Source organism: Oncorhynchus masou, chromosome 31, assembly GCF_036934945.1.
Source record: "Oncorhynchus masou masou isolate Uvic2021 chromosome 31, UVic_Omas_1.1, whole genome shotgun sequence".
NCBI lineage: Eukaryota > Metazoa > Chordata > Actinopteri > Salmoniformes > Salmonidae > Oncorhynchus > Oncorhynchus masou.
The window spans coordinates 38,877,048-38,899,212 of record NC_088242.1 but is presented as its reverse complement, the minus strand read 5'-3'; the positions used below and the strand labels follow the sequence as shown (position 1 = coordinate 38,899,212).

Below are 22,165 nucleotides of genomic sequence, written 5' to 3'. Positions count from 1 at the left end.
ACCGGACAGCATGCCCTCCGATTTGACACACTGAACTCTGTCTGCAAAGTAATTGGTGAACCAGGCAAGGCAGTCATCCGAAAAACCGAGGCTACTGAGTCTGCCGATAAGAATATGGTGATTGACAGAGTCTAAAGCCTTGGCAAGGTCGATGAAGACGGCTGCACAGTACTGTCTTTTATCGATGGTGGTTATGATATCGTTTAGTACCTTGAGTGTGGCTGAGGTGCACCCGTGACCGGCTCGGAAACCAGATTGCACAGCGGAGAAGGTACGGTGGGATTCGAGATGGTCAGTGACCTGTTTGTTGACTTGGCTTTCGAAGACCTTAGATAGGCAGGGCAGGATGGATATAGGTCTGTAACAGTTTGGGTCCAGGGTGTCTCCCCCTTTGAAGAGGGAGATGACTGCGGCAGCTTTCCAATCCTTGGGCATCTCAGACGATATGAAAGAGAGGTTGAACAGGCTGGTAATAGGGGTTGTGACAATGGCGGCGGATAGTTTCAGAAATAGAGGGTCCAGATTGTCAAGCCCAGCTGATTTGTACGGGTCCAGGTTTTGCAGCTCTTTCAGAACATCTGCTATCTGGATTTGGGTAAAGGAGAACTTGGAGAGGCTTGGGCGAGGAGCTGCGGGGGGGGGGGGGGGCTGTTGGCCGAGGTTGGAGCAGCCAGGTGGAAGGCATGGCCAGCCGTTGAGAAATGCTTGTTGAAGTTTTCGATAATCATGGATTTATCGGCGGTGACCATGTTACCTAGCCTCAGTGCAGTGGGCAGCTGGGAGGAGGTGCTCTTGTTCTCCATGGACTTCACAGTGTCCCAGAACTTTTTAGAGTTGGAGCTACAGGATGCAAACTTCTGCCTGAAGAAGCTGGCCTTAGCTTTCCTGACTGACTGCGTGTATTGGTTCCTGACTTCCCTGAACAGTTGCATATCGCGGGGACTATTCGATGCTATTGCAGTCCGCCATAGGATGTTTTTGTGCTGGTCGAGGGCAGTCAGGTCTGGAGTGAACCAAGGGCTGTATCTGTTCTTAGTTCTGCATTTTTTGAACGGAGCATGCTTATCTAAAATGGTGAGGAAGTTACTTTTAAAGAATGACCAGGCATCCTCAACTGACGGGATGAGGTCAATGTCCTTCCAGGATACCCGGGCCAGGTCGATTAGAAAGGCCTGCTCACAGAAGTGTTTTAGGGAGCGTTTGACAGTGATGAGGGGTGGTCGTTTGACTGCGGCTCCATAGCGGATACAGGCAATGAGGCAGTGATCGCTGAGATCCTGATTGAAGACAGGTGTATTTGGAGGGCCAGTTGGTAAGGATGACGTCTATGAGGGTGCCCTTGTTTACAGAGTTAGGGTTGTACCTGGTAGGTTCCTTGATGATTTGTGTGAGATTGAGGGCATCTAGCTTAGATTGTAGGACTGCCGGGGTGTTAAGCATATCCCAGTTTAGGTCACCTAACAGAACAAACTCTGAAGCTAGATGGGGGGCGATCAATTCACAAATGGTGTCCAGGGCACAGCTGGGAGCTGAGGGGGGTCGGTAGCAGGCGGCAACAGTGAGAGACTTATTTCTGGAGAGAGTAATTTTCAAAATTAGTAGTACATCCATTTGGTTGGCGCATTTGGTTGGCGCATTATGTTCAGAACTCCACAGGCTCAAGTGGTCACGACCGGGCAGAGGAAAATTCTAAATATTATCCATAAAGTTCGTAGAAACATGTCAAATGTTTTTTTTAGAATCAATCCTCAGGTTGTTTTTACAATATATAATTGATAATATTTCAACCGGACTGTATCTTCTTCAATAGGAGAGAGAGAGAGAAAATGTCTGCTCCAAGCTGTTGTGCATGCAAAACACTGCTGGCACCCAGCCATCCAATGACGCGATGTGATCTTTCTCGCTCATTTTTAAAAATAAAAACCTGAAACTATGTCTAAAAACTGGTCACAACATGTGGAAGCCATAAGAAAAGGAATTTGGTAGATAAATGGAGCGCAGGCAGGCAATGGAACAGAGAGCTTTCTGGAAAAACAGCACTTCCGGGTTGGATTTTCCTCAGGTTTTCCCCTGCAATATTAGCTCTGTTATACTAACAGACAATATTTTGACAGTTTTTGAAACTTTAGAGTGGTTTCTATCCTAATCTGACAATTATATGCATATTCTAGATTCTGGACCTGAGAAATAAACCGTTTCATTCGGGTACATCCAATCAAAATACTGCCCTCTACACTCAACAGGTTATTGCACTCCTTGCCTGATCCATGAGTTTTGGTGGGTGGTTCTCTCTTGGCAGGTTTGTTTTGGTGCCATATTCTTTCAATTTTTTAATAATGGATTTAATGGTGCTCATTGGGATGTTCAGAGTTTAGCATATTTTTGGTCTTCATGGTGCCGCTTGCTTGGTGGTGCCCCTTGCTTAGTGGTGTTGGAGACTCTGGGGCCTTTCAGAACAGATGTACATATACAGAGATCATGTGACAGATCATGTGACACTTAGATTGCACATAGGTGGACTTTATTTAACTAATTATATGACTTCTGAAGGTAATTGGTTGCACCAGATTTTATTTAGGGGCCTCATAGGAAAGGGAGTGAGTTTTTTGTAAGATTCTTTTTTTCATTTCACTTCACCAATTTGGACTATTTTGTGTATGTCCATTACATGAAATCCAAATAAAAATCTATTTAAATTACAGGTTGTAACGCAACAAAATTGGAAAAAAGCGGGATGAATATTTTCGCAAGGCACTGTATTCTAGACACCTTCATATACACTTTTAAATATGAACAAAGTCTCATTAAACATTTGAAATGTTACTGTCCCTACTACAACAAGAACTACTTAAATACATGCAATTTTAACTTTGAAATATTACATTGAAAAAAGGGATTGGATTTGGAACTGGGTAGGATCTTGGGCGTGAGCCAGGTGCCTCATTCAAAGCCCAGGGCAAGCAATGGGTAGGATTCTGTGTTTTCAAATTCAAAAGCGATTGCGTTTGATAAAAACGCTTAACCTGCCTTCCCAATTAAACTAGTTTGAAAATTCAAACATATATTTTATGGAAAAGGGATTTATGTTTCTGTAGTCATGGCCAAAAGTTTTGAGAATGACACAAATATTAATTTTCGCAAAGTCTGCTGCCTCAGTTTGTATGATGGCAATTTGCATATACTCCAGAATGTTATGAAGAGTGATCAGATGAATTGCAATTAATTGCAAAGTCACTCTTTGCCATGCATATGAACTGAATCCCCCAAAAACAGTTCCACTGCATTTAAGCCCTGCCACAAAACGACCAGCTGGCATCATGTCAGTGATTCTCTTTTTAACACAGGTGTGAGTGTTGACGAGGACAAGGCTGGAGAACACTCTGTCCTGCTGATTGAGTTCGAATAACAGACTGGAAGCTTCAAAAGGAGGTGGAGCTTGGAATCATTGTTCTTCATCTGGCAACCATGGTTACCTGCAAGGAAACACGTGCCGTCATCATTGCTTTGCACAAAAAGAGCTTCACAGGCTTAAGGATATTGCTGCCAGTAAGATTGCACCTAAATCAACCATTTATCGGATCATCAAGAACTTCAAGGAGAGCGGTTCAATTGTTGTGAAGAAGGCTTCAGGGTGCCCAAGAAAGTCCAGCAAGCACCAGGGCCATCTCCTAAAGTTGATTCAGCTGCGGGATTGGAGCACCACCAGTACAGAGTTTGCTCAGGAATGGCAGCAGGCAGGTGTGAGTGCATCTGCACGCACAGTGAGGCGAAGACTTTTGGAGGATGGCCTGGTGTCAAGAAGGGCAGCAAAGAAGCCACTTCTCTTCAGGAAAAACATCAGGAACAGACTGATATGCTGCAAAAGGTACAGGGATTGGACTGCTGAGGACTGGGTTCATGTCATTTTCTCTGATTAATCCCCTTTCCGAATGTTTGGGGCATTCGTAAAAAAGCTTGTCCAGGGAAGACAAGGTGAGCGTTACCATCAGTCCTGTGTCATGCCAACAGTAACGCATCCTGAGACCATTCATGTGTGGGGTTGCTTCTCAGCCAAGGGAGTCGGCTCACTCACAAATTTTCCTAAGAACACAGCCATTAATAAAGAATGGTACCAACACATCCTCCGAGAGAAACTTCTCCCAACCATACAGGAACAGTTTGGTGATGAACAATGCCTTTTCCAGCATGATGGAGCACCTTCCCATAAGGCAAAAGTGATAACTTAGTGTCTCAGAGAACAAAACATCAATATTTTGGGTCCATGGCCAGGAATCTCCCCAGACCTTAATCCCATTGAGAACTTGTGGTCAATCCTCAAGAGGCGGGTTGACAAACAAAACCCCACAAATTCTGACAAACTCCAAGCATTGATTATGCAAGAATGGGCTGCCGTCAGTCAGGATGTGGCCCAGAAGTTAGTTGACAGCATGCCAGGGCAGATTGCAGAGGTCTTGAATAAGAGGGTCAACACTGCAAATATTGACTCTTTGCATCAACTTCATGTAATTGTCAATAATAGCCTTTGACACTTATGAAATACTTGTAAATATACTTCAGTATTCCGTAGTAACATCTGACAAAAATATCTAAAGACACTGAGGCGGCAGACTTTGTGAAAATTAATATTTGTGCAATTCTCAAAACTTTTGGCCATGACTGTACTATGCACTATGCTGCCTTGTTGACAACATGACTGAGTGGTGCAGACTACTGTTATGTTCACATCACTGGCTATAAAGCGGTGCAGCCTCATGCAAATTCCAGCAATGCAGCTTTTGATTACCCGGAGAGGAAATCTCTAGCTAGGCAGTAACACCAAAGACAGTACAATATGAAGATGGGGAAAAGCTGCTTCGCCAATAGAAATCCCCGATCACACTTGTAGGCCATGCCATCGCATCGTTGGTTAGCTAAGCTCATGCGCAGAAACGCCATCTCGCGCCATCAAATCAAAAGCACTCCTTTGATATAAAGTTGTTTTTGATCAAAATGAAAATGTGTCAGTTAATTAAGACATTGGCTCGAATCTAGGTTGTGCCAAAAGATTGAGAAAATTAAAACAACTAAGGTTGAATTTTTCACCTCTCAAACCCTGTCCTGGACTGCTTTGCAAATGGCTCTCGGTTCAGAAACTCTGTGGTAACATGTTGCTGGATATGCGAAGACTGTCACAACTTCCGCCGAAGTCGGCTCCTCTCCTTGTTCGGTCAGCGTTCAGTGATTGACGTCACCGGCTTTCTAGCCATTGCCGCTCCATTTTTCATGTCTATTTGTCTTGTCTTGTTCCATACACATCTGGTTTTGATTTCCCCAATAAATCTACTTGTATTTAACCCTCTGTTTCCCATCATGTGTAATTGTTTCATGCTATTGTGGTGTTTTATTATGCGCTTTACTTTGTTATGTTCCGTGTTTTGAGCACATTTGATTTATGTAGTGCTCTCGTTTCTGGAACGAAAATAAAAGTGTACCACTTAACATTCCTCTGCTATCCTGCACTTAGAGGAGTCGAGGAGCGCGTCCAGGAACATTCGGCCATGTTACTTCATCTTAGTGCCATGATGGATCTCGTTGTCCAGACAACGGACCATTGGGAGAGCCAAGAAGTCTCTCCATTGCCTCGACCAGCACAACCGGGGTGGTGTCCACCCGTCCCATCCAAAGAGAATTCCAGTGGGATGTGTCTCTCCCTTCCCAGGGAGTATGATGGAATTGCAGCACAGTGCCAGGGATTCTTGTTACAACTGGACCTCTACCTGGCCACTGTGCACCCAGCTCCCTCGGGAAGGGAGAGAGTGGCCGTCCTCGTCTCCTGCCTCACAGGAAGAGCGCTGGAGTGGGCAAACACTGTGTGGAGAGAAGGAGACACGGTGTCAGACCACTTTGAGGAGTTCACCCGTCGCTTCCGGGCCGGCTTTGACCATCCACCCGAGAGCAGAGCGGCAGGGGAAAGGCTCTTCCATTTGTGGCAGGTGATGAGGAGCGCCCAGGACTTTGCCCTGGAATTCCGGACCTTGGCCGCCGGAGCAGGCTGGAACAACAGGGCCCTCATTGACCACTATCGATGCAGCCTACGAGAGGAGGTCTGACGTGAGCTGTCCTTTGACCAATGGTGGATTTGTCCATCCAGTTGGATAACCTGCTGGTCACCCGCAGACGTAGAGGGTAGAGTTACCCGCTACCTCATATCACCACAGCGATTGAGTCAAAGCATGGGGCGCACTTCTTCATGAAACTGGATCTCAGGAGTACGTATAACCTGGCGCGCATCAGGGAGGGAGACCACGTTCAGTACCACCACAGGGCATTATGAGTACCTCGTCATGCCGTACGGGTTGATGAATGCTCCATCAGTTTTCCAATCCTTTGTAGACAAGATTTTCGGCGACCTGCACGGGCAGGGTGTAGGGGTGTATATCGATGACATTCTGATTTACTCCGCTACACGCGCCGAGCATGTGTCCTTGGTGCGCAAGGTACTTGGATGACTGTCGGAGCATGACCTGTATGTCAAGGCTGAGAAATGTCTGTTTTTTCAGCAGGCCGTCTCCTTCCTAGGGTATCGCATTTCCACATCAGCAGTGGAGATGGAGAGTGACCGCATTGCAGCTGTGCGTAATTGGCCGACGCCCACCACGGTAAAGGAGGTGCAGCGATTATTAGGGTTTGCCAATTACTACCAGAGATTTATCCGGGTTTTGGCCAGGTTGCTGCACCCATTACCTCACTGCTGAAGGGGGTCCTGTAAGGTTGCAGTGGTCGGCTGAGGCGGACAGGGCTTTTGGGCAGCTAAGAGCTCTGTTTACTTTGGCTCCTGTGCTGGCCCATCCGGATCCCTCTTTGGCATTCATAATGGAGGTGGACGCGTCCGAGGTTGGAATAGGAGCCATGCTCTCACAGCGCTCGGGCACGCCACTGAAACTCCACCCCTGTACTTTCTTCTCGAAGAAGCTCAGCCCAGCGGAGCGTAACTATGATGTGGGGGACCGGGAGTTGTTGGCTGTGGTTAAAGCGTTGAAGGCATGGAGACATTGGCTTGAGGGGGCAAAACACCCTTTCCTCATCTGGACTGACCACCGCAACCTGGAGTACATTCGGGCAGCGAGGAGACTGAATCCTCATCAGGCAAGGTGGGCCATGTACCTTTACCCGTATTGTGTTTACCCTATCCTACAGACCAGGTGCCCAGAATAAGAAGGCAGACCTACTGTCCCAGCTTTATGACACAGAGGAGTGGCTCATGGATCAAACTCCCATACTCCCGGCATCCTGCCTGGTAGCGCCGGTCGTGTGGGAACTGGATGTGGACATTAAGCAGGCATTGCGTACAGAGCCCCCACCCCCCCTCCAGTGTCCCGTTGGGCGTATGTATGTTCCGTCTGCTGTCCGTGACCACTTTATCTATTGGGCCCACACGTCTCCCTCCTCTGGTAACTTTTTTAGGTTTCCAACTGCACTTGTGCAGTTAACAAACCATGATTCCATGTTTTTTTTAAATCAACAAACTGCAGACAAAGTATATTATTTTGCATTAGCCTTTACCGACAGTTACTGTTAAGGATGTGTACATTATTTTGATTAGACATACACTTTGAAACAAGAATGTTGTCTTTTGTCATATTTCTAAGTACAGCATCAATGAGCCATGGCTGGAGACCAACACTCTTCGCCATTATATAAACATAAGCTCAGTATATCATTTTACATCAGGGCTGCACCTGTAGTTTACTATGCTAATATCCCATGATGATACAATTTTCCATTCGTTGTTTGGAGGCATACTTAGCTACTCAGTGTGACCCTCACTCACTTGTTGCGGTGATAGAGAGCCATGCTTGCCACTCCGAGAAAACAGATCCCCGAGGCAATGCTGAAGATGGACAGCACCTTTCTCTGGTAAGTCTCATGGCTTTCTGTGGAGACACAGGCAAATAAATATGATGTTAAAGCCACTCTCTGTATATACATGTAGAGTATATTCTCTGCAGAGACACAGGCAAAAATAGTACTGTTGAAGCCACACTCGATATGCATGTAGAGTACTATCAAAGTGTGAGCCACCAACAGAAAAGTTAAATGTAAAGAATCACACACCACACACAAATCCTTGCTAGTAACACACACAATAGTAATAATCAGTGTTACGGATACAAGTATCCTGTATGTGTGTGTGTGTTTCTTTTCTCTCCTTCTCCCCTCACAAGTGAAAATCATCACTCTCCAATCAGACACCAATCCAATCATCAATCAGAAGACACACCTCCTCCTGTTTCCTACCCTATCACAGTTTATTTCCCTTGGTTTAAAAACCCTGTCAGTTGTTTGCTCTAGAGCTCAATCTCTCTGTAAATGCCATGTCTGTAGGTCTCTGTGTGTGTCACTCTCTCTTTGTGTATTAACATCTCTTATGTTTGAGCACCTCCATAGCACTTTGTCGTCACCTGTGAGTATTGTTTTGGTTATGGTGTTTTTTTTTTTTTGCTGGTGGGAAAAGGGGAAACCAAGACAAGTCACCCATGGGCATACACTACCCGTAGGTAAACTTTGTTAAATACACTAGTTAGAACTGGGCGGACCACCCACTGTATTTTTGGTTAGTTAGTTAGCTGTTGTTAATAAAGTAGTCTAGTTTAGGGGTGTTTTTGAATACTTATTGTTTCTTTCCTTGGGTCCAGTTCAGCCCCTTTTCCTGCTCCCTCCATTACTGTGTGTTTTCAAATAAACCTTGAGTTTGACGGTAGATTTCAGTTGTCCTGGTTATTTCGTTCACACTTTTACTTTGTCACTATTATAATTTGCCTGAGTTATGTTACGGGTCTCATTACCATCCCCCCCCTAGACTGTCGGGCCAAAAGGGATTTGTAACAATCAGTTTTGTGAAAAAAACATTAAATCCACACACTGTAAGATGTGAATATCAAATTCTATTTGTCACATGCACCAAATACAACAGGTGTCGACCTTACCGTGCAATGTGTACTTATAAGCCCTTAACAACAATGCATTTTTAAGAAAAATATTTATTAAATAAAACAAAGTAAAAAAATAACGAGACTATATACAAGGGGTACCGGTACTTAGTCAATGTGCGGTGCTACAGGTTAGTCAAGGTAATTGAGGTAATATGTTCATGTAGGTAGGGGGAAATTGATTATACATAAGCTCCTATCAGTTCTACTGAGCACCAACTCGCCTTCCGAACATTCTATTCCCAGCTTATTGTTTAACTTCACAATGCCTGCTTCGCTGTTATTGGCAATGAGACCTGCTCACGTTGTTTTATAGTCAAAATGTAAACGACAAATAATATTGGAACTCTGGACTTCCCATTGTTTCCTATTGGGTAAATATAGGCATGTCTGTCTATTTAGCCAAATAACTCGCAATGTGTATGTTTTGATTTTTTTCAAGTCGGGTGTAACTGGTGTGAAATGGCTCGCTAGTTAGCGGGGTGCATGCTAATAGCGTTTTAATCAGTGATGTCAATCGCTCTGAGACCTTGAAATAGTTGTTCCCCTTGCTCAGCAAGGGCCGTGACTTTTATGGAGCCGATGGGTAAAGATGCTTTGAGGGTGGCTGTTGTGTATGTATGCAGAGGTTCCCTGGTTCAAGCCCAGGAAGGGGCGGAAGCAAAACTGTTACAGGGCACCTTTTCAAGTCTGGGCAGCGAGCTCGTTTGTCATCGATCGCTAGACCAGAAATAGTCAAAGTTAAATGTCCTTTTTCTATACACACACATAAGCACAGTTGACACCATCGAGGTGCGGATGTTTACTTTCTGCACAAGTTGTTTTTTTCCAGTTTCGTCCGTCGAACAGATTGTCGTGGTAAAATAGAAAGGGATACATTTTTAATGGAATTCTAAGCATCACTCCAGTCAAAACAGGCTCTATGAACGTTCAATTCCATTACTTCGCTATGGGCTTGCGCTAGTGTTACAGTTTAGCCAACGTTCTTAACTCTTGATACTCCCCATCCGGGATCGTGAATAAAGCCTCAGGCTCATTAGCATAACGCAACATTAACGATTTCTGAAAATCGTAAATGAAATGAAAATAATAGCCTCGTTCTCAGTCAAGCGCATTTCACATGAGCGGTATCTCTCATTCCATTGCTTTTCTACAGACAATGGAATTCTCCAGTTGGAACATTATTGAACATGTATGATAAAAACATCCTAAAGATTGATTCTATACTTCGTTTGACAAGTTTCTTTGAACTGTAATATAACTTTTTGAACTTTTCATCCGACTGGACCTGAAAGCGCTTTTGGATTTGTTTTTATTTTATATTTTACCTTTATTTATCTAGGCAAGTCAGTTAAGCCATTTTTCAGCCTTGGGTGAATTTTGACTTGTTCTATTGTCCAGCCTATAGATAGCCAGAAGGAATTTAGGAAAACACCCAAATGTCCGTTGAGAAAGCACAACTGTACCATTTAGTTACGTTAAGAATGACGAGAATAATCAAGTCAACAAACTTTGGATAGTTAGGTAGTTAGCCTATAGTTAATATACTGGTAAGTTTTATGTTTAACTACTAACATTAGGTAGCTAGCTAACATACTGGTAAATACTGCTGTCATGATATGCTAAGAAATTGTCAGCCAACATAATGTGTAAGGTAACTTATTTGAACAGTCATTACTTTATTACATTGAATAGGTCGTTCGGGCAAATCTGGTCTGTGTTGGGGGGGGGGTCACACCTTGCTCGGCTATTAGACTATTCTTTATTAAAGGTTGAATAGTCTATTGTTCAGCTTTTAACCCTCCTCCCCAACTTGAAACAAATTCCGGTCTCTTTCCTTTCCCTCTTACACGCATCATGCATCATCATTCTGCTCCAGAGTGGCTCACTTGTGGGCGTGCTGGCAGGATATGGCAGCATCTTCGGTTGTGCGTCAAGAATTCTGCATACCGTACCACGTTTGTATGACGGTGTGGTTATTCACAGGCAAATTGTTATATGCTATGGAGGTAAATTTGTCTTTGTTGTCGAAAGCAAAACCTTTTTTATTGTCAATCAAACTTAATTGTTCTGAAAGCTACTTTTTTCAGATACAAAGGAAGTCAAAGCGGACATCTACGAAGATGGCATCTCAGGTAAGCAGCACTGGGCTGTAATGACATATCTTAAAAATGACATCTGCTGCTTTAGATTGGACGATCATATCTCAGTTATTGTTTTCACATCTATAAAAAATAAGGTGTTTATGTTACTTTCAGAGAGCGAGCTGAACAAGGGGTCGAAAATGTAGATATTGCCAGATGTTCACCGTCCGGGGAACAGGCAGTGGAAGTTTTATTGCTGGCAAAAGTGTCCATAAACTGTTCTGTGTTCTTTTTCTCTGCCTGTCTTGTTGTACATGGAACCTGTCTCATGCATTAATTTAAAAAACCTTAAGATATCAGCTGCTAATTTTCAGATTTACACACACATAAACACAGCCATTGTCACTGAAATATCTGTTGCTGCCAAGTCATGATTTCCCTGGGGGTTAGCCTTGCAATAACCAACTGGTGAGACACATAGCCCTTTATATTTAAATGTTTCAGGTACACTCCGATAGGTGCCTGTGTCACATACAGTATCTTCTATTGACATTATCTATTGTTTGTCCTCATGTGTCTGTTTTTCAGCATAAAGTACTCTGTAGCCACTTAGTGTGGACACCAGGTGAGACCACACACACACACAATAAGTCTCTCTTCTTCACTTCATCCCTCTCCCCCTTCTCCCTAAATCCTCAAGTTTATATCAGCTGTTTTGGTGAACACCTCCCGCATCTGAACTGGCTGACAGATGGCACAGCATGATCATAGGTGAGATGTCACATGGTCGGGTCAACAGGAAGTATTATTAAAGAGTTGCCTTACATTGAAATACAGACAGATGTAGTAGTCCCAGAGTTAATGATCCAAGGTCAGTTTTGCATTTCACCTCCTGATTTAAGATGACTAACAGTGTTGGAATAAAAAAAACAAGGCTTAATCATGCTCTCTCTCTATCCATCTGTCTCTCGCCTGCAGGTATGTTTTGATGTGAGAGAGGAAGCCAGTCCCGTCATTGCCACCTCACCCGCTCTTAAGATAACCTTCGGACCAACTGGGGTCCCAAGGCTGGTTAGGAGACACCACAATTGTGATGAACTGAGAGAATATTAGGGTATCACTGTAATTCATGAACCATATGCTATCTGCCGCTGTTCTTACCTCTTTTCCTTTCTGCCTTCCACACCTCTCTCCCCACCTCGTCTTTCTTTCTCATTTTATAATGCACACCATAAGTGCATTGAAGTACAGATTGAACTTGTATTTATAATACTACAATCATCATAATTATAATTCAGTTATACAGGTGTTATAAATACATAATGAACTTCTTCAATAAAGCAATTCACATTCTCCACTGGTTGAAATAAAGTATCTCATTGAAATACTATCCTGTGTCCTCAGATTAATACAGATGACGGGAGTTAGATAAGCATATTTTTTTTCTTCTGTATATATGAATTACAAATCAATCATGTTTCTAGTCTATTGCATAGTTACAATGTGTAATCATTGATGTCCCAGGATCAGGAGTGTATAAGTGTATAATTTTAATACATACATGCAGACACAGCATCATTCAAATAATGGAGTTTGATATGACTGAAAAATAATATCTCAGAGATTCATACCAGTACTGCACCTTTATTTGCCAAGGAAGAATACATGATCAGTGAAAATATTCAATGTGCAGGCTACAATGTGGGAAACTTATGTGTGGAAATAACTACAGTACATTATATTCTACTCTATCCATAGGCTTCATTAATGCCATTCAGACTTGAAGTTGATACAACAACTTTGATAGCTGAGGTTCATAGATTGGAATGAATATTAGTTCAGAACCTAACGTTTTAGTGTCCATACACAGATCGGCTACATACTGTAACTAGCTACACATCCACAGGATTCCCTAAAACACTAAACAACAGGAATTACAAATTCCTTCTAACACTAGCAAGCTAGCTAATGTTAGCTAGTCAAATAACCTGCTAAATAGCGATTTTCGTAAATGAACTTTATGATGAAAAATATCTGCACATGTTTGTCTCTACATTAACTAACATTTTCCCCTCAATTGTACATGTTTTGCTTGACTCTTGACAACAAACCTGCCAAGATAGGGCCACCCACCAAAACTCAGACCAGGCAAGGAGGGTATTAATCAGAGAGGCAACAAAGAGACCAAAGATGACCCTTAAGGGTCTGCAAAGCTCCACATCAGAGATTGGAGTATCTGTCCATAGGACCACTTTAAGACATACACTCCACAGAGCTGGGCTTTACAGAAGAGTGGCCAGAAAAAAAGCCATTGCTTAAATCCAAACAGTTTTTTAGCAGATTAGTAAGAATGGCTCACCCCGTGTTCAAAAATGCCCTTTTCCCCTTTGTTTAGATTACAACCTCACATTTTTTGTTATTTGAAAATTAAATGATCTCCAAAATATCACAATTTTTAAAAACAAGCCATAGAAAGTTGGTTGCAATTACAGTTTAATCCACCAGAAAAGAGAGGTTAAACTGAAATGTACTAATTAAAAAAAATGAATTTATAAATAATTTATCAAAAATACAGAGTAGACATTGTTAATGTTGTAAATGACTATTGTAGCTGGAAATGGCAGATTTTTTATGGAATATCTACGTAGGTGTACAGAGGCCCATTATCAGCAACCATCACTCCTGTGTCCCAATGGGACGTTGTGTTAGCTAATCCAACTTGATCTTTTTAAAAGGCTAATTGATAATTAGAAAACCCTTTTGCAATTATGTTAGCTCAGCTGAAAACTGTTGTGGTGATTAAAGAAGCAATAAAACTGGCCTTCTTTAGACTCGATGAGTATCTGGAGCTTCAGAATTTGTGGGTTCAATTACAGACTCAATACTGCCCCCAGCATGAGAAGTTTTTAAGTATAGATTGTGTATGACTGAAACCTTTAGTTAATTGTCAGCTAACTGCATTATCTTCAACATAGTTGGGTTGTTTGGATGACCCAACTGCTGGTTTGCAGGCATTGGGTCACCTAGTTGGGTTACTGACATCACAAAAAGACACATTTGAATACACCAATGGTAACATCTTAATCTCTTACCTAATTTAATTAAATACATTTTGGCCTTGTAACCAACATCACAGGAGGTGTGTTTGCAGAGGGGAATAGTTTACATAGCTGGTTTACATAGGTTGCTAGTCTACTGGTGCCAACATTTTACTGCAGCTTGTCAGAAAATCTAATTAGAGGTTTCCCCTATTCATCTAAGGCAAAGAATCATATACAGTAGGTTTCCGCTTTCATCTGTCTGGTGCTAGCTACAATAAAAAAAAAATCCTGTTGTTTTTACAGTAATTTACTGGCAGGCAGTTACCTGTAAATTACTGTAAAAAATAGAACAGTATGTTACCGTACCATCTTTTATGGTATCTAATACCGTAACTGTAATCTGTTTTCAAAACCAATAATGCTACTGTACTCGTTTTACATTAACATACTCTTACTGTAAAGCCTTTTTTGCATATTTCCAAGAGTGCCATATCTTTCAAATCAATTGTAGAATTACCACACATGCATCAGTTAGTGACAGAGACATGGTTGTTGCATTCATCCATGTTCAGTCTTGTGGTCTTCCCCAAGTGAGGTCCTAAGTGAATATGTCATCATTAATACATAATAATACAATATGTATTTCATAAAGCCTTATTTTGGCGGCAGGTAGTCTCATGGTTAGAGCATTGGGCCAGTTACCGAAAGGTTGCTCGATCAAATTTGACAAGGTTAAAATCTGTCTAAGGATCTTGGTGTTGCTGGTGCAGAGGAGTCAGGCGCAGGACAGCAGAGATGAGTAACACAAGGAACTTTACTCAACATTTCCAAATACATAATGTATTTGTATACAATAAAATAATCACGCACAAAAACCATGGGGAAAACAGAGGGTTAATAATAATGAACATGTAATTGGGGATTTGAAACCAGTGGTGTAAAACAAAGACAAAGCAAATGGAAAATGAAAAGTGGATCGGCGATGGCCAGAAGGACGGTGACGTCGACCGTCGAACGCCGCCCGAACAAGAAGAGGGACCGATTTCAGAGGAAGTCGTGATAATCTGTCATTCTGTCTCTGAATAAAGCAGTTAACCCACTGTTCCCCAGTAGGCCGTCATTGTAAATAAGAATTTGTTCTTAACTGACTTGCCTAGTAAAACGAAAAACTTTTGAATATTATACAATTGCCTGAAACTCATGGTTTACAGGCCACAAATTCTAGTAACGTTCCAAAACTTTCCATATTTTCCTGAAAACCTGGAGGAATATTCCAACCTGGATGTCTGGAAAACCTGGGAACAGTATCAGAATTGTGCAACCCTAGCTGCAAGTCACATTATGCAGGCTTGCAATGTGATGTGTAATTCCTATTGGAATCCAGCCATAGTTGTGATATCGAACAGTTAGAATAGCTTCACCTGCAATAAAATGTCTTCCACGGTTAGGAACATTGTGAAGTTACTACCTAAGCCATTTAAACTTAAACAGCCATTTCAGTAAAGGGTGCCGAAAATCTAACTAATTGATGGGATTCGTTTAGAACATGTAAATTATTTATCTTTGTGTTTGATTAATCTTATCCATCAATCAATCAACGTACCTGCAACAACAGATATTAACAACAATAAAAAAAATCTTAGTAGAACAAGCTGAGAAATATGATAATATTACCGTTGTTTTATAGTAGGTTAACTGTCTGTTTTGTAAGTTACTGAAAACAAAACAGTTTAACGGTACAAATGCGATTACTGAAATCCATTGACGGTACCATTACTGCTACTGTAATCTATTATAGGGATGGGGGGAGTGTGCTTAGGGTCAAGAGTGAGCTAACACAAGCGGTCATATTTTGCCACATCTCGGCTGATAGAAACCATAATATAAATGATCTAATTGCAATAACTATTTATAATTCATCACGTCACTCATGAGCTCACCAATCTAAAGTAATCTGAAAAGTGAGTAGTTTGTGCACACACCCATGTTTGTTTTTCTGTGTCACCAAAGACAATGAGAGGTGACAAGATGAGTTGGGTCTGTTTGCAGTATGCATGTTTAAGGCGAAGTGAGGGGCTCATCACCCATCATTCACTTCCATTCACCTCATTTTGCTATAACATCTGTGGTCCGACAGATGTTTTTCGGGACACCCAGAATGCATTGAATTATGTCAACAAACATGCCTCCACACATATATGGAAAATAGTTAGCACTAGCTCATCATAATCAGTACAACCTTCCAAAAATTATTTAACACACAAATCGGAATGCACAATTTGTCACCAGAATTGCAAAGCATTTGAATAAAAAAGTAAATAAAGAAATGATTACCACACAAACCATTTTTTGATAGGGATGTATTGATACAAGTGGCCCTTGCCGGTATTATGATACTGATGTCGCCACAGATGGTTTGTTTACGTTTCCATTGTAGCTAGATGGAGTAGCTCGGCCCACAACAGCTCTATGTCGTGGTTGTGTCAGAGGCAACAGTTGTTCACAACTCTAGCATTGTAGCTAAGCCTAACACTAACCCCTTTCCTAACCTTAAACCACATTTTAGCACATATACAGTTGAAGTCGGAAGTTTACATACAGTACACCTTAGCCAACTACATTTAAACTCAGTTTTTCACAATTCCTGACATTTAATCCTAGTAAAAATTCCCTGGCTTAGGTCAGTTAGGATCACCACTTTATTTTAAGAATGTGAAATGTCAGAATAATAGTAGAGAGAATGATTTATTTCAGTTTTTATTACTTTCATCACATTCCCAGTGGTTCAGAAGTTTACATACACTTAACTAGTATATGGTAGCATTGCCTTAAAATTGTTTAACTTGGGTCAAAGGTTTCAGGTAGCAACATCTCAAGTCAGTCAGGAAGTTAAAGCTTGGTAACAAATGGGTCTTCTATATGGACAATGACCTCAAGCAAAGTTGTGGCAAAATGGCTTAAGGACAACATAGTCAAGGTATTGGAGTGGCCATCACAAAGCCCTGACCTCAATCCCATAGAACATGTGTCAGCAGAACTGAAAAAGCGTGCGAGAGCAAGGAGGCCAACAAACCTGACTAAGTTGCACCAGCTCTGTCAGGAGGAATGGGCCAAAATTCCCCAACTTATTGTGGGAAGCTTGTGGAAGGCTACCCGAAATGTTTGACCCAAGTTAACAATTTAAAGGCCATGCTATCAAATACTAATTGAGTGTATGTAAACTCCTGACCCACTGGGAATGTGATGAAAGAAATTAAAGCTGAAATAAATAATTCACTCTACTATTGTTCTGACATTTCACATTCTTAAAATAAAGTGGTGATCCTAACTGACCTAAGCCATGTAACTTTTACTAAGATGAAATGTCAGGAATTGTGAAAAACTGAGTTTAAATGTATGTGGCTTAGGTGTATGTAAACGTCTGACTTCAACTGTACATAGACATGGAATCACTGGCCACTTAACAATGGAACACTAGTCACGTTAATAATGGTTACATACTGCTTTACTCATCTCATAAGTGTATATAGTGTATCCTATTCTACTGTATTTTTGTCAATGCCACTCTGACATTGCTTGTCCTAATATATATATATTTCTTAATTCCATTATTTTACTTTTAGATTTGTGTATTATGAATTGTTAGATATTACTGCACTGTTGGAGCTAGGAATACAAGCATTTCGCAACACCTGCAATAACTTCTGCTAGATATGTGTATGTGACCAATAAAATGTTATTTGATTTGATTTAGAATACGTTATGCTCCACACGTACATACAACTTGGAACAGCAGAAAAGACTTAACCCAATATACAGACATTTTATGATAGCATAATAAGACACTTTCTTTGATAAGAATGCACACATATCCAAAGCTATTATTAGTTAGGAAAACAACAATGAAGGCAATGCTGGCACCAGGCGAAACATGTGCCAGGAGGGAAAAGTTTGTGCAGGTTCTGTTATGACTAGAGATGCATAAATGTCTGCATACTTGACCTGGGGAAACACTGGGGAAGTGCTTGGGCATCCCCAAAGAATGATGTTTCCACCTCCATGCTTCACGGTTGGGATGGTGTACTTGGGGTTGTAGTCATCCTTCTTCTTCCTCCAAACACGGCGAGTGGAGTTTAGACCAAAAAACTATATTTTTCGCAACAGACCACATGACCTTCTCTCATTCCTCCTCTGGATCATCCAGATGGTCATTGGCAAACTTCAGATGGGCCTGGACATGCGCTGGCTTGAGCAGGGGGACCTTGCGTGCGCTGCAGGATTTTAATCCATGACGGCGTAGTGTGTTACTAATGGATTTCTTTGAGACTTTGGTCCCAACTCTCTTCAGGTCATTGACCAGGTAGGTAGGTCATTGAGGTCATTGACCAGGTAGTTCTGGGCTGATCCCTCACCACCTTCCCCATGATAATTGATGCTCCGCGAGGTGAGATCTTGTATGGAGCCCCAGACCGAGGGTGGTTGACCGTCATCTCTTCCACAGCTCTCTGGTCTTGGTCATTGTGGAGAGGTTGGAGTCTGTTTGATTGAGTGATTGAGTTGAGTGTGTGGACAGGTGTCGTTTATACAGGTAACGAGTTCAAACAGGTGCAGTTAATACAGGTAATGAGTGGAGAACAGGATGGCTTTTAAAGAAAAACTAACAGTTCTGTGAGAGCCGGAATTCTTACTGGTTGGTAGGTGATCAAATACTTCTGTCGTGCAATAAAATGCAAATTAATTACTTAAAAATCATACAATGTGCTTTTCTGGATTTTTGTTTTAGATTCTGTCTCTCACAGTTGAAGTGTACCTATGATAAAAATTACAGACCTCTACATGCTTTGTAAGTAGGAAAACCTACAAAATTGGCAGTGTATCAAATACTTGTTCTCCCCACTGTATATATATATATACAGTTATGACATTTATAATAATAATTTACAAAAATGTTCTCTCTCGCTTCAGAGGATGTGCTTTGATTTTGTTGTCTGTGTGCTTTATGTGTGGAAGTATATTTTGAATATGCCACTGAACTGCTACTGTGTTTTACGTAGCATTTATTTAGGTAATTTCCAAAATACATCAAACCTTTCCTGTCTGTCAATTTTTTTTCCCACAATGCAATGTAATTTATGGTAATCTACTGTATTCAGTTTCTACAGTGTATTACTGTTGATTAAACAGTAATTTAATGTGACAATTATATTTTTTTTACAGTGTAGTCACTAGATAGGTAGGTCTTCAGCCAGCATGGAACAAAAGCGGGGCCCAAAACTCAGACGCAGTTGTCATGTCATTACATCAAGAGACACGTCAAAAAGTTTGTCTGAAGGTTCCGTTTGGCATCATTGATAGTCATGATATATGAACATTGGCTGGCATTCAATATATATTTACTTAAATGTACCCAGATGTCACCCTGTAAAGATTAAACTGAAATTGTCAAAGAAGAGCTAGTTAGCTTGATAAGCAGTGATGAACATTTTATTTGGTCTAGCAAGCTAAATTATTTAGCCAACAAGCCTCCCCAGCTTCTCCTTTACCCAAATCCAGATAGCAGATGTTCTGAAAGAGCTGCAAAACCTGGACCCATACAAATCAGCTGGGCTTGACAATCTGGACCCTCTATTTCTGAAACTATCCGCCGCCATTGTCGCAAACCCTATTGCCAGCCTGTTCAACCTCTCTTTCATATCGTCTGAGATCCCCAAGGATTGGAAAGCTACCGCGGTCATCCCCCTCTTCAAAGGGGGAGACACCCTGGAACCAAGCTGTTACAGACCTATATCCATCCTGCCCTGCCTATCTAAAGTTTTCGAAAGCCAAGTCAGCAAACAGATCACTGACCATCTCGAATCCCACCGTACCTTCTCCGCTGTGCAATCTGGTTCCCGAGCCGGTCACGGGTGCACCTCAGCCACGCTCAAGGTACTAAACGATATCATAACATAATACATAATAACATAACCGATAAAAGACAGTACTGTGCAGCCGTCTTCATCGACCTGGCAAAGGCTTTCGACTCTGTCAATCACCATATTCTTATCGGCAGACTCAGTAGCCTCGGTTTTTCTAATGACTGCCTTGCCTGGTTCACCAACTACTTTGCGGACAGAGTTCAGTGTGTCAAATCGGAGAGCATGTTGTCCGGTTCTCTGGCAGTCTCTATGGGGGTGCCACAGGGATCATTTCTCGGGCCGACTCTTTTCTCTGTATATATCAATGATGTTGCTCTTGCTGCGGGCGATTCCCTGATCCACCTCTACGCAGACGACACCATTCTGTATACTTCTGGCCCTTCCTTGGACACTGTGCTATCAAACCTCCAAACGAGCTTCAATGGCATACAACACTCCTTCCGTGGCCTCCAACTGCTCTTAAACGCTAGTAAAACGAAATGCATTTTCAACCGTTCGCTGCCTGCACCCGCACGCCCGACTAGCATCACCACCCTGGATGGTTCCGACCTAGAATATGTGGACATCTATAAGTACCTAGGTGTCTGGCTAGTCTGTAAACTCTCCTTCCAGACTCATATCAAACATCTCCAATCTAAAATCAAATCTCGAGTCGGCTTTCTATTTCGCAACAAAGCCTCCTTCACTCACGCCGCCAAAATTACCCGAGTAAAATTGACTATCCTACCGATCCTCGACTTCAGCGATGTCATCTACAAAATAGCAAACTGGATGCAGTTTATCACAGTGCCATCCATTTTGTTACTAAAGCACCTTATACCACCCACCACTGCAACCTGTATGCTCTAGTCGGCTGGCCCTCGCTACATATTCGGTGCCAGACCCACTGGCTCCCGGTCATCTACAAGTCCATGCTAGGTAAAGCTCCGCCTTATCTCAGTTCATTGGTCATGATGGCAACACCCACCCCCAGCACGCGCTCCAGCAGGTGTATCTCACTGATCATCCCTAAAGCCAACACCTCATTTGGCCGCCTTTCCTTCCAGTTCTCTGCTGCCTGTGACTGGAACGAATTGCAAAAATCACTGAAGTTGGAGACTTTTATCTCCCTCACCAACTTTAAACATCTGCTATATGAGCAGCTAAACGATCTCTGCAGCTGTACATAGTCCATCGGTAAATAGCCCACCCAATTCACCTACCTCATCCCCATACTGTTTTTATTTATTTACTTTTCTGCTCTTTTGCACACCAGTATCTCTACCTGCACATGACCATCTGATCATTTATCACTCCACACTCCAGTGTTAATCTACTAAATTGTAATTATTCGGCTACCTCCTCATGCCTTTTGCACACAATGTATATAGACTTTTTGTTTTTGTTTTTCTGCTGTGTCATTGAATTGTTTATTGTTTACTCCATGTGTAACTCTGTTGTTGTCTGTTCACACCGCGATGCTTTATCTTGGCCAGGTCGCAGTTGTAAATTAGAACTTGTTCTCAACTAGCTTACCTGGTTAAATAAAGGTGAATAAAAAATAAATATATAAACATTTTGTCTATATTGAGGCTGTTACAATAACCAAAAAGTTGGATGACCAAATAATTTGTGAAACCATGATGGGATGTATGAAAGGATTGGATGTTGCATGCATTCTCAATGTAGTTTGAGTTGATTTGCATATCAGCAAATTTGCTTGAGATATTCATGTTGCTTGACATACAGGGCCCTTGGAAAGTATTCAGACCCATAGACTTTTTCCACATTTTGTTACGTTACAGCCTTATTCTAAAATTGATTAAATTGTTTTGTTTCCTCATCAATCTACACACAATACCCCATAATAACAAATCAATAACAGGTTTTTAGAAATGCTTGCTGATTCATAAATACAAAAGTTAAATATTACATTTACCTAAGTATTCCGACCCTCTACTCAGTACTTTGTTGAAGCACCTTTGGCAGTGAATACAGCCTCGAGACTTCTTGGGTATGACGCAAAAGCTTGGCACACCTGTATTTGGGGAGTTTTCCCATTCTTCTCTTTAGATCCTCTCAATCTCTGTCAGGTTGGATGGAGAGCGTTGCTGCACAGCTATTTTCAGGTCTTTCCAGAGATGTTAGATTGATTTCAAGTACGGGTTCTGGCT

The 22,165-nt window shown here is 41.9% G+C and overlaps 1 protein-coding gene across 1 annotated transcript in view; it reads right to left on the bottom strand.

Annotated features, from left to right (window-relative positions):
* LOC135524945 (pro-neuregulin-3, membrane-bound isoform-like) overlaps positions 1 to 22,165 on the bottom strand; it is a 356,815-nt gene that overhangs the window by 89,822 nt on the left and 244,828 nt on the right. The window contains exon 7 of the mRNA XM_064952775.1: positions 7,811 to 7,913. Within this exon, the coding sequence (XP_064808847.1) occupies positions 7,811 to 7,913 (103 nt within the window). The remainder of the gene's footprint in view (positions 1 to 7,810; positions 7,914 to 22,165) is intronic.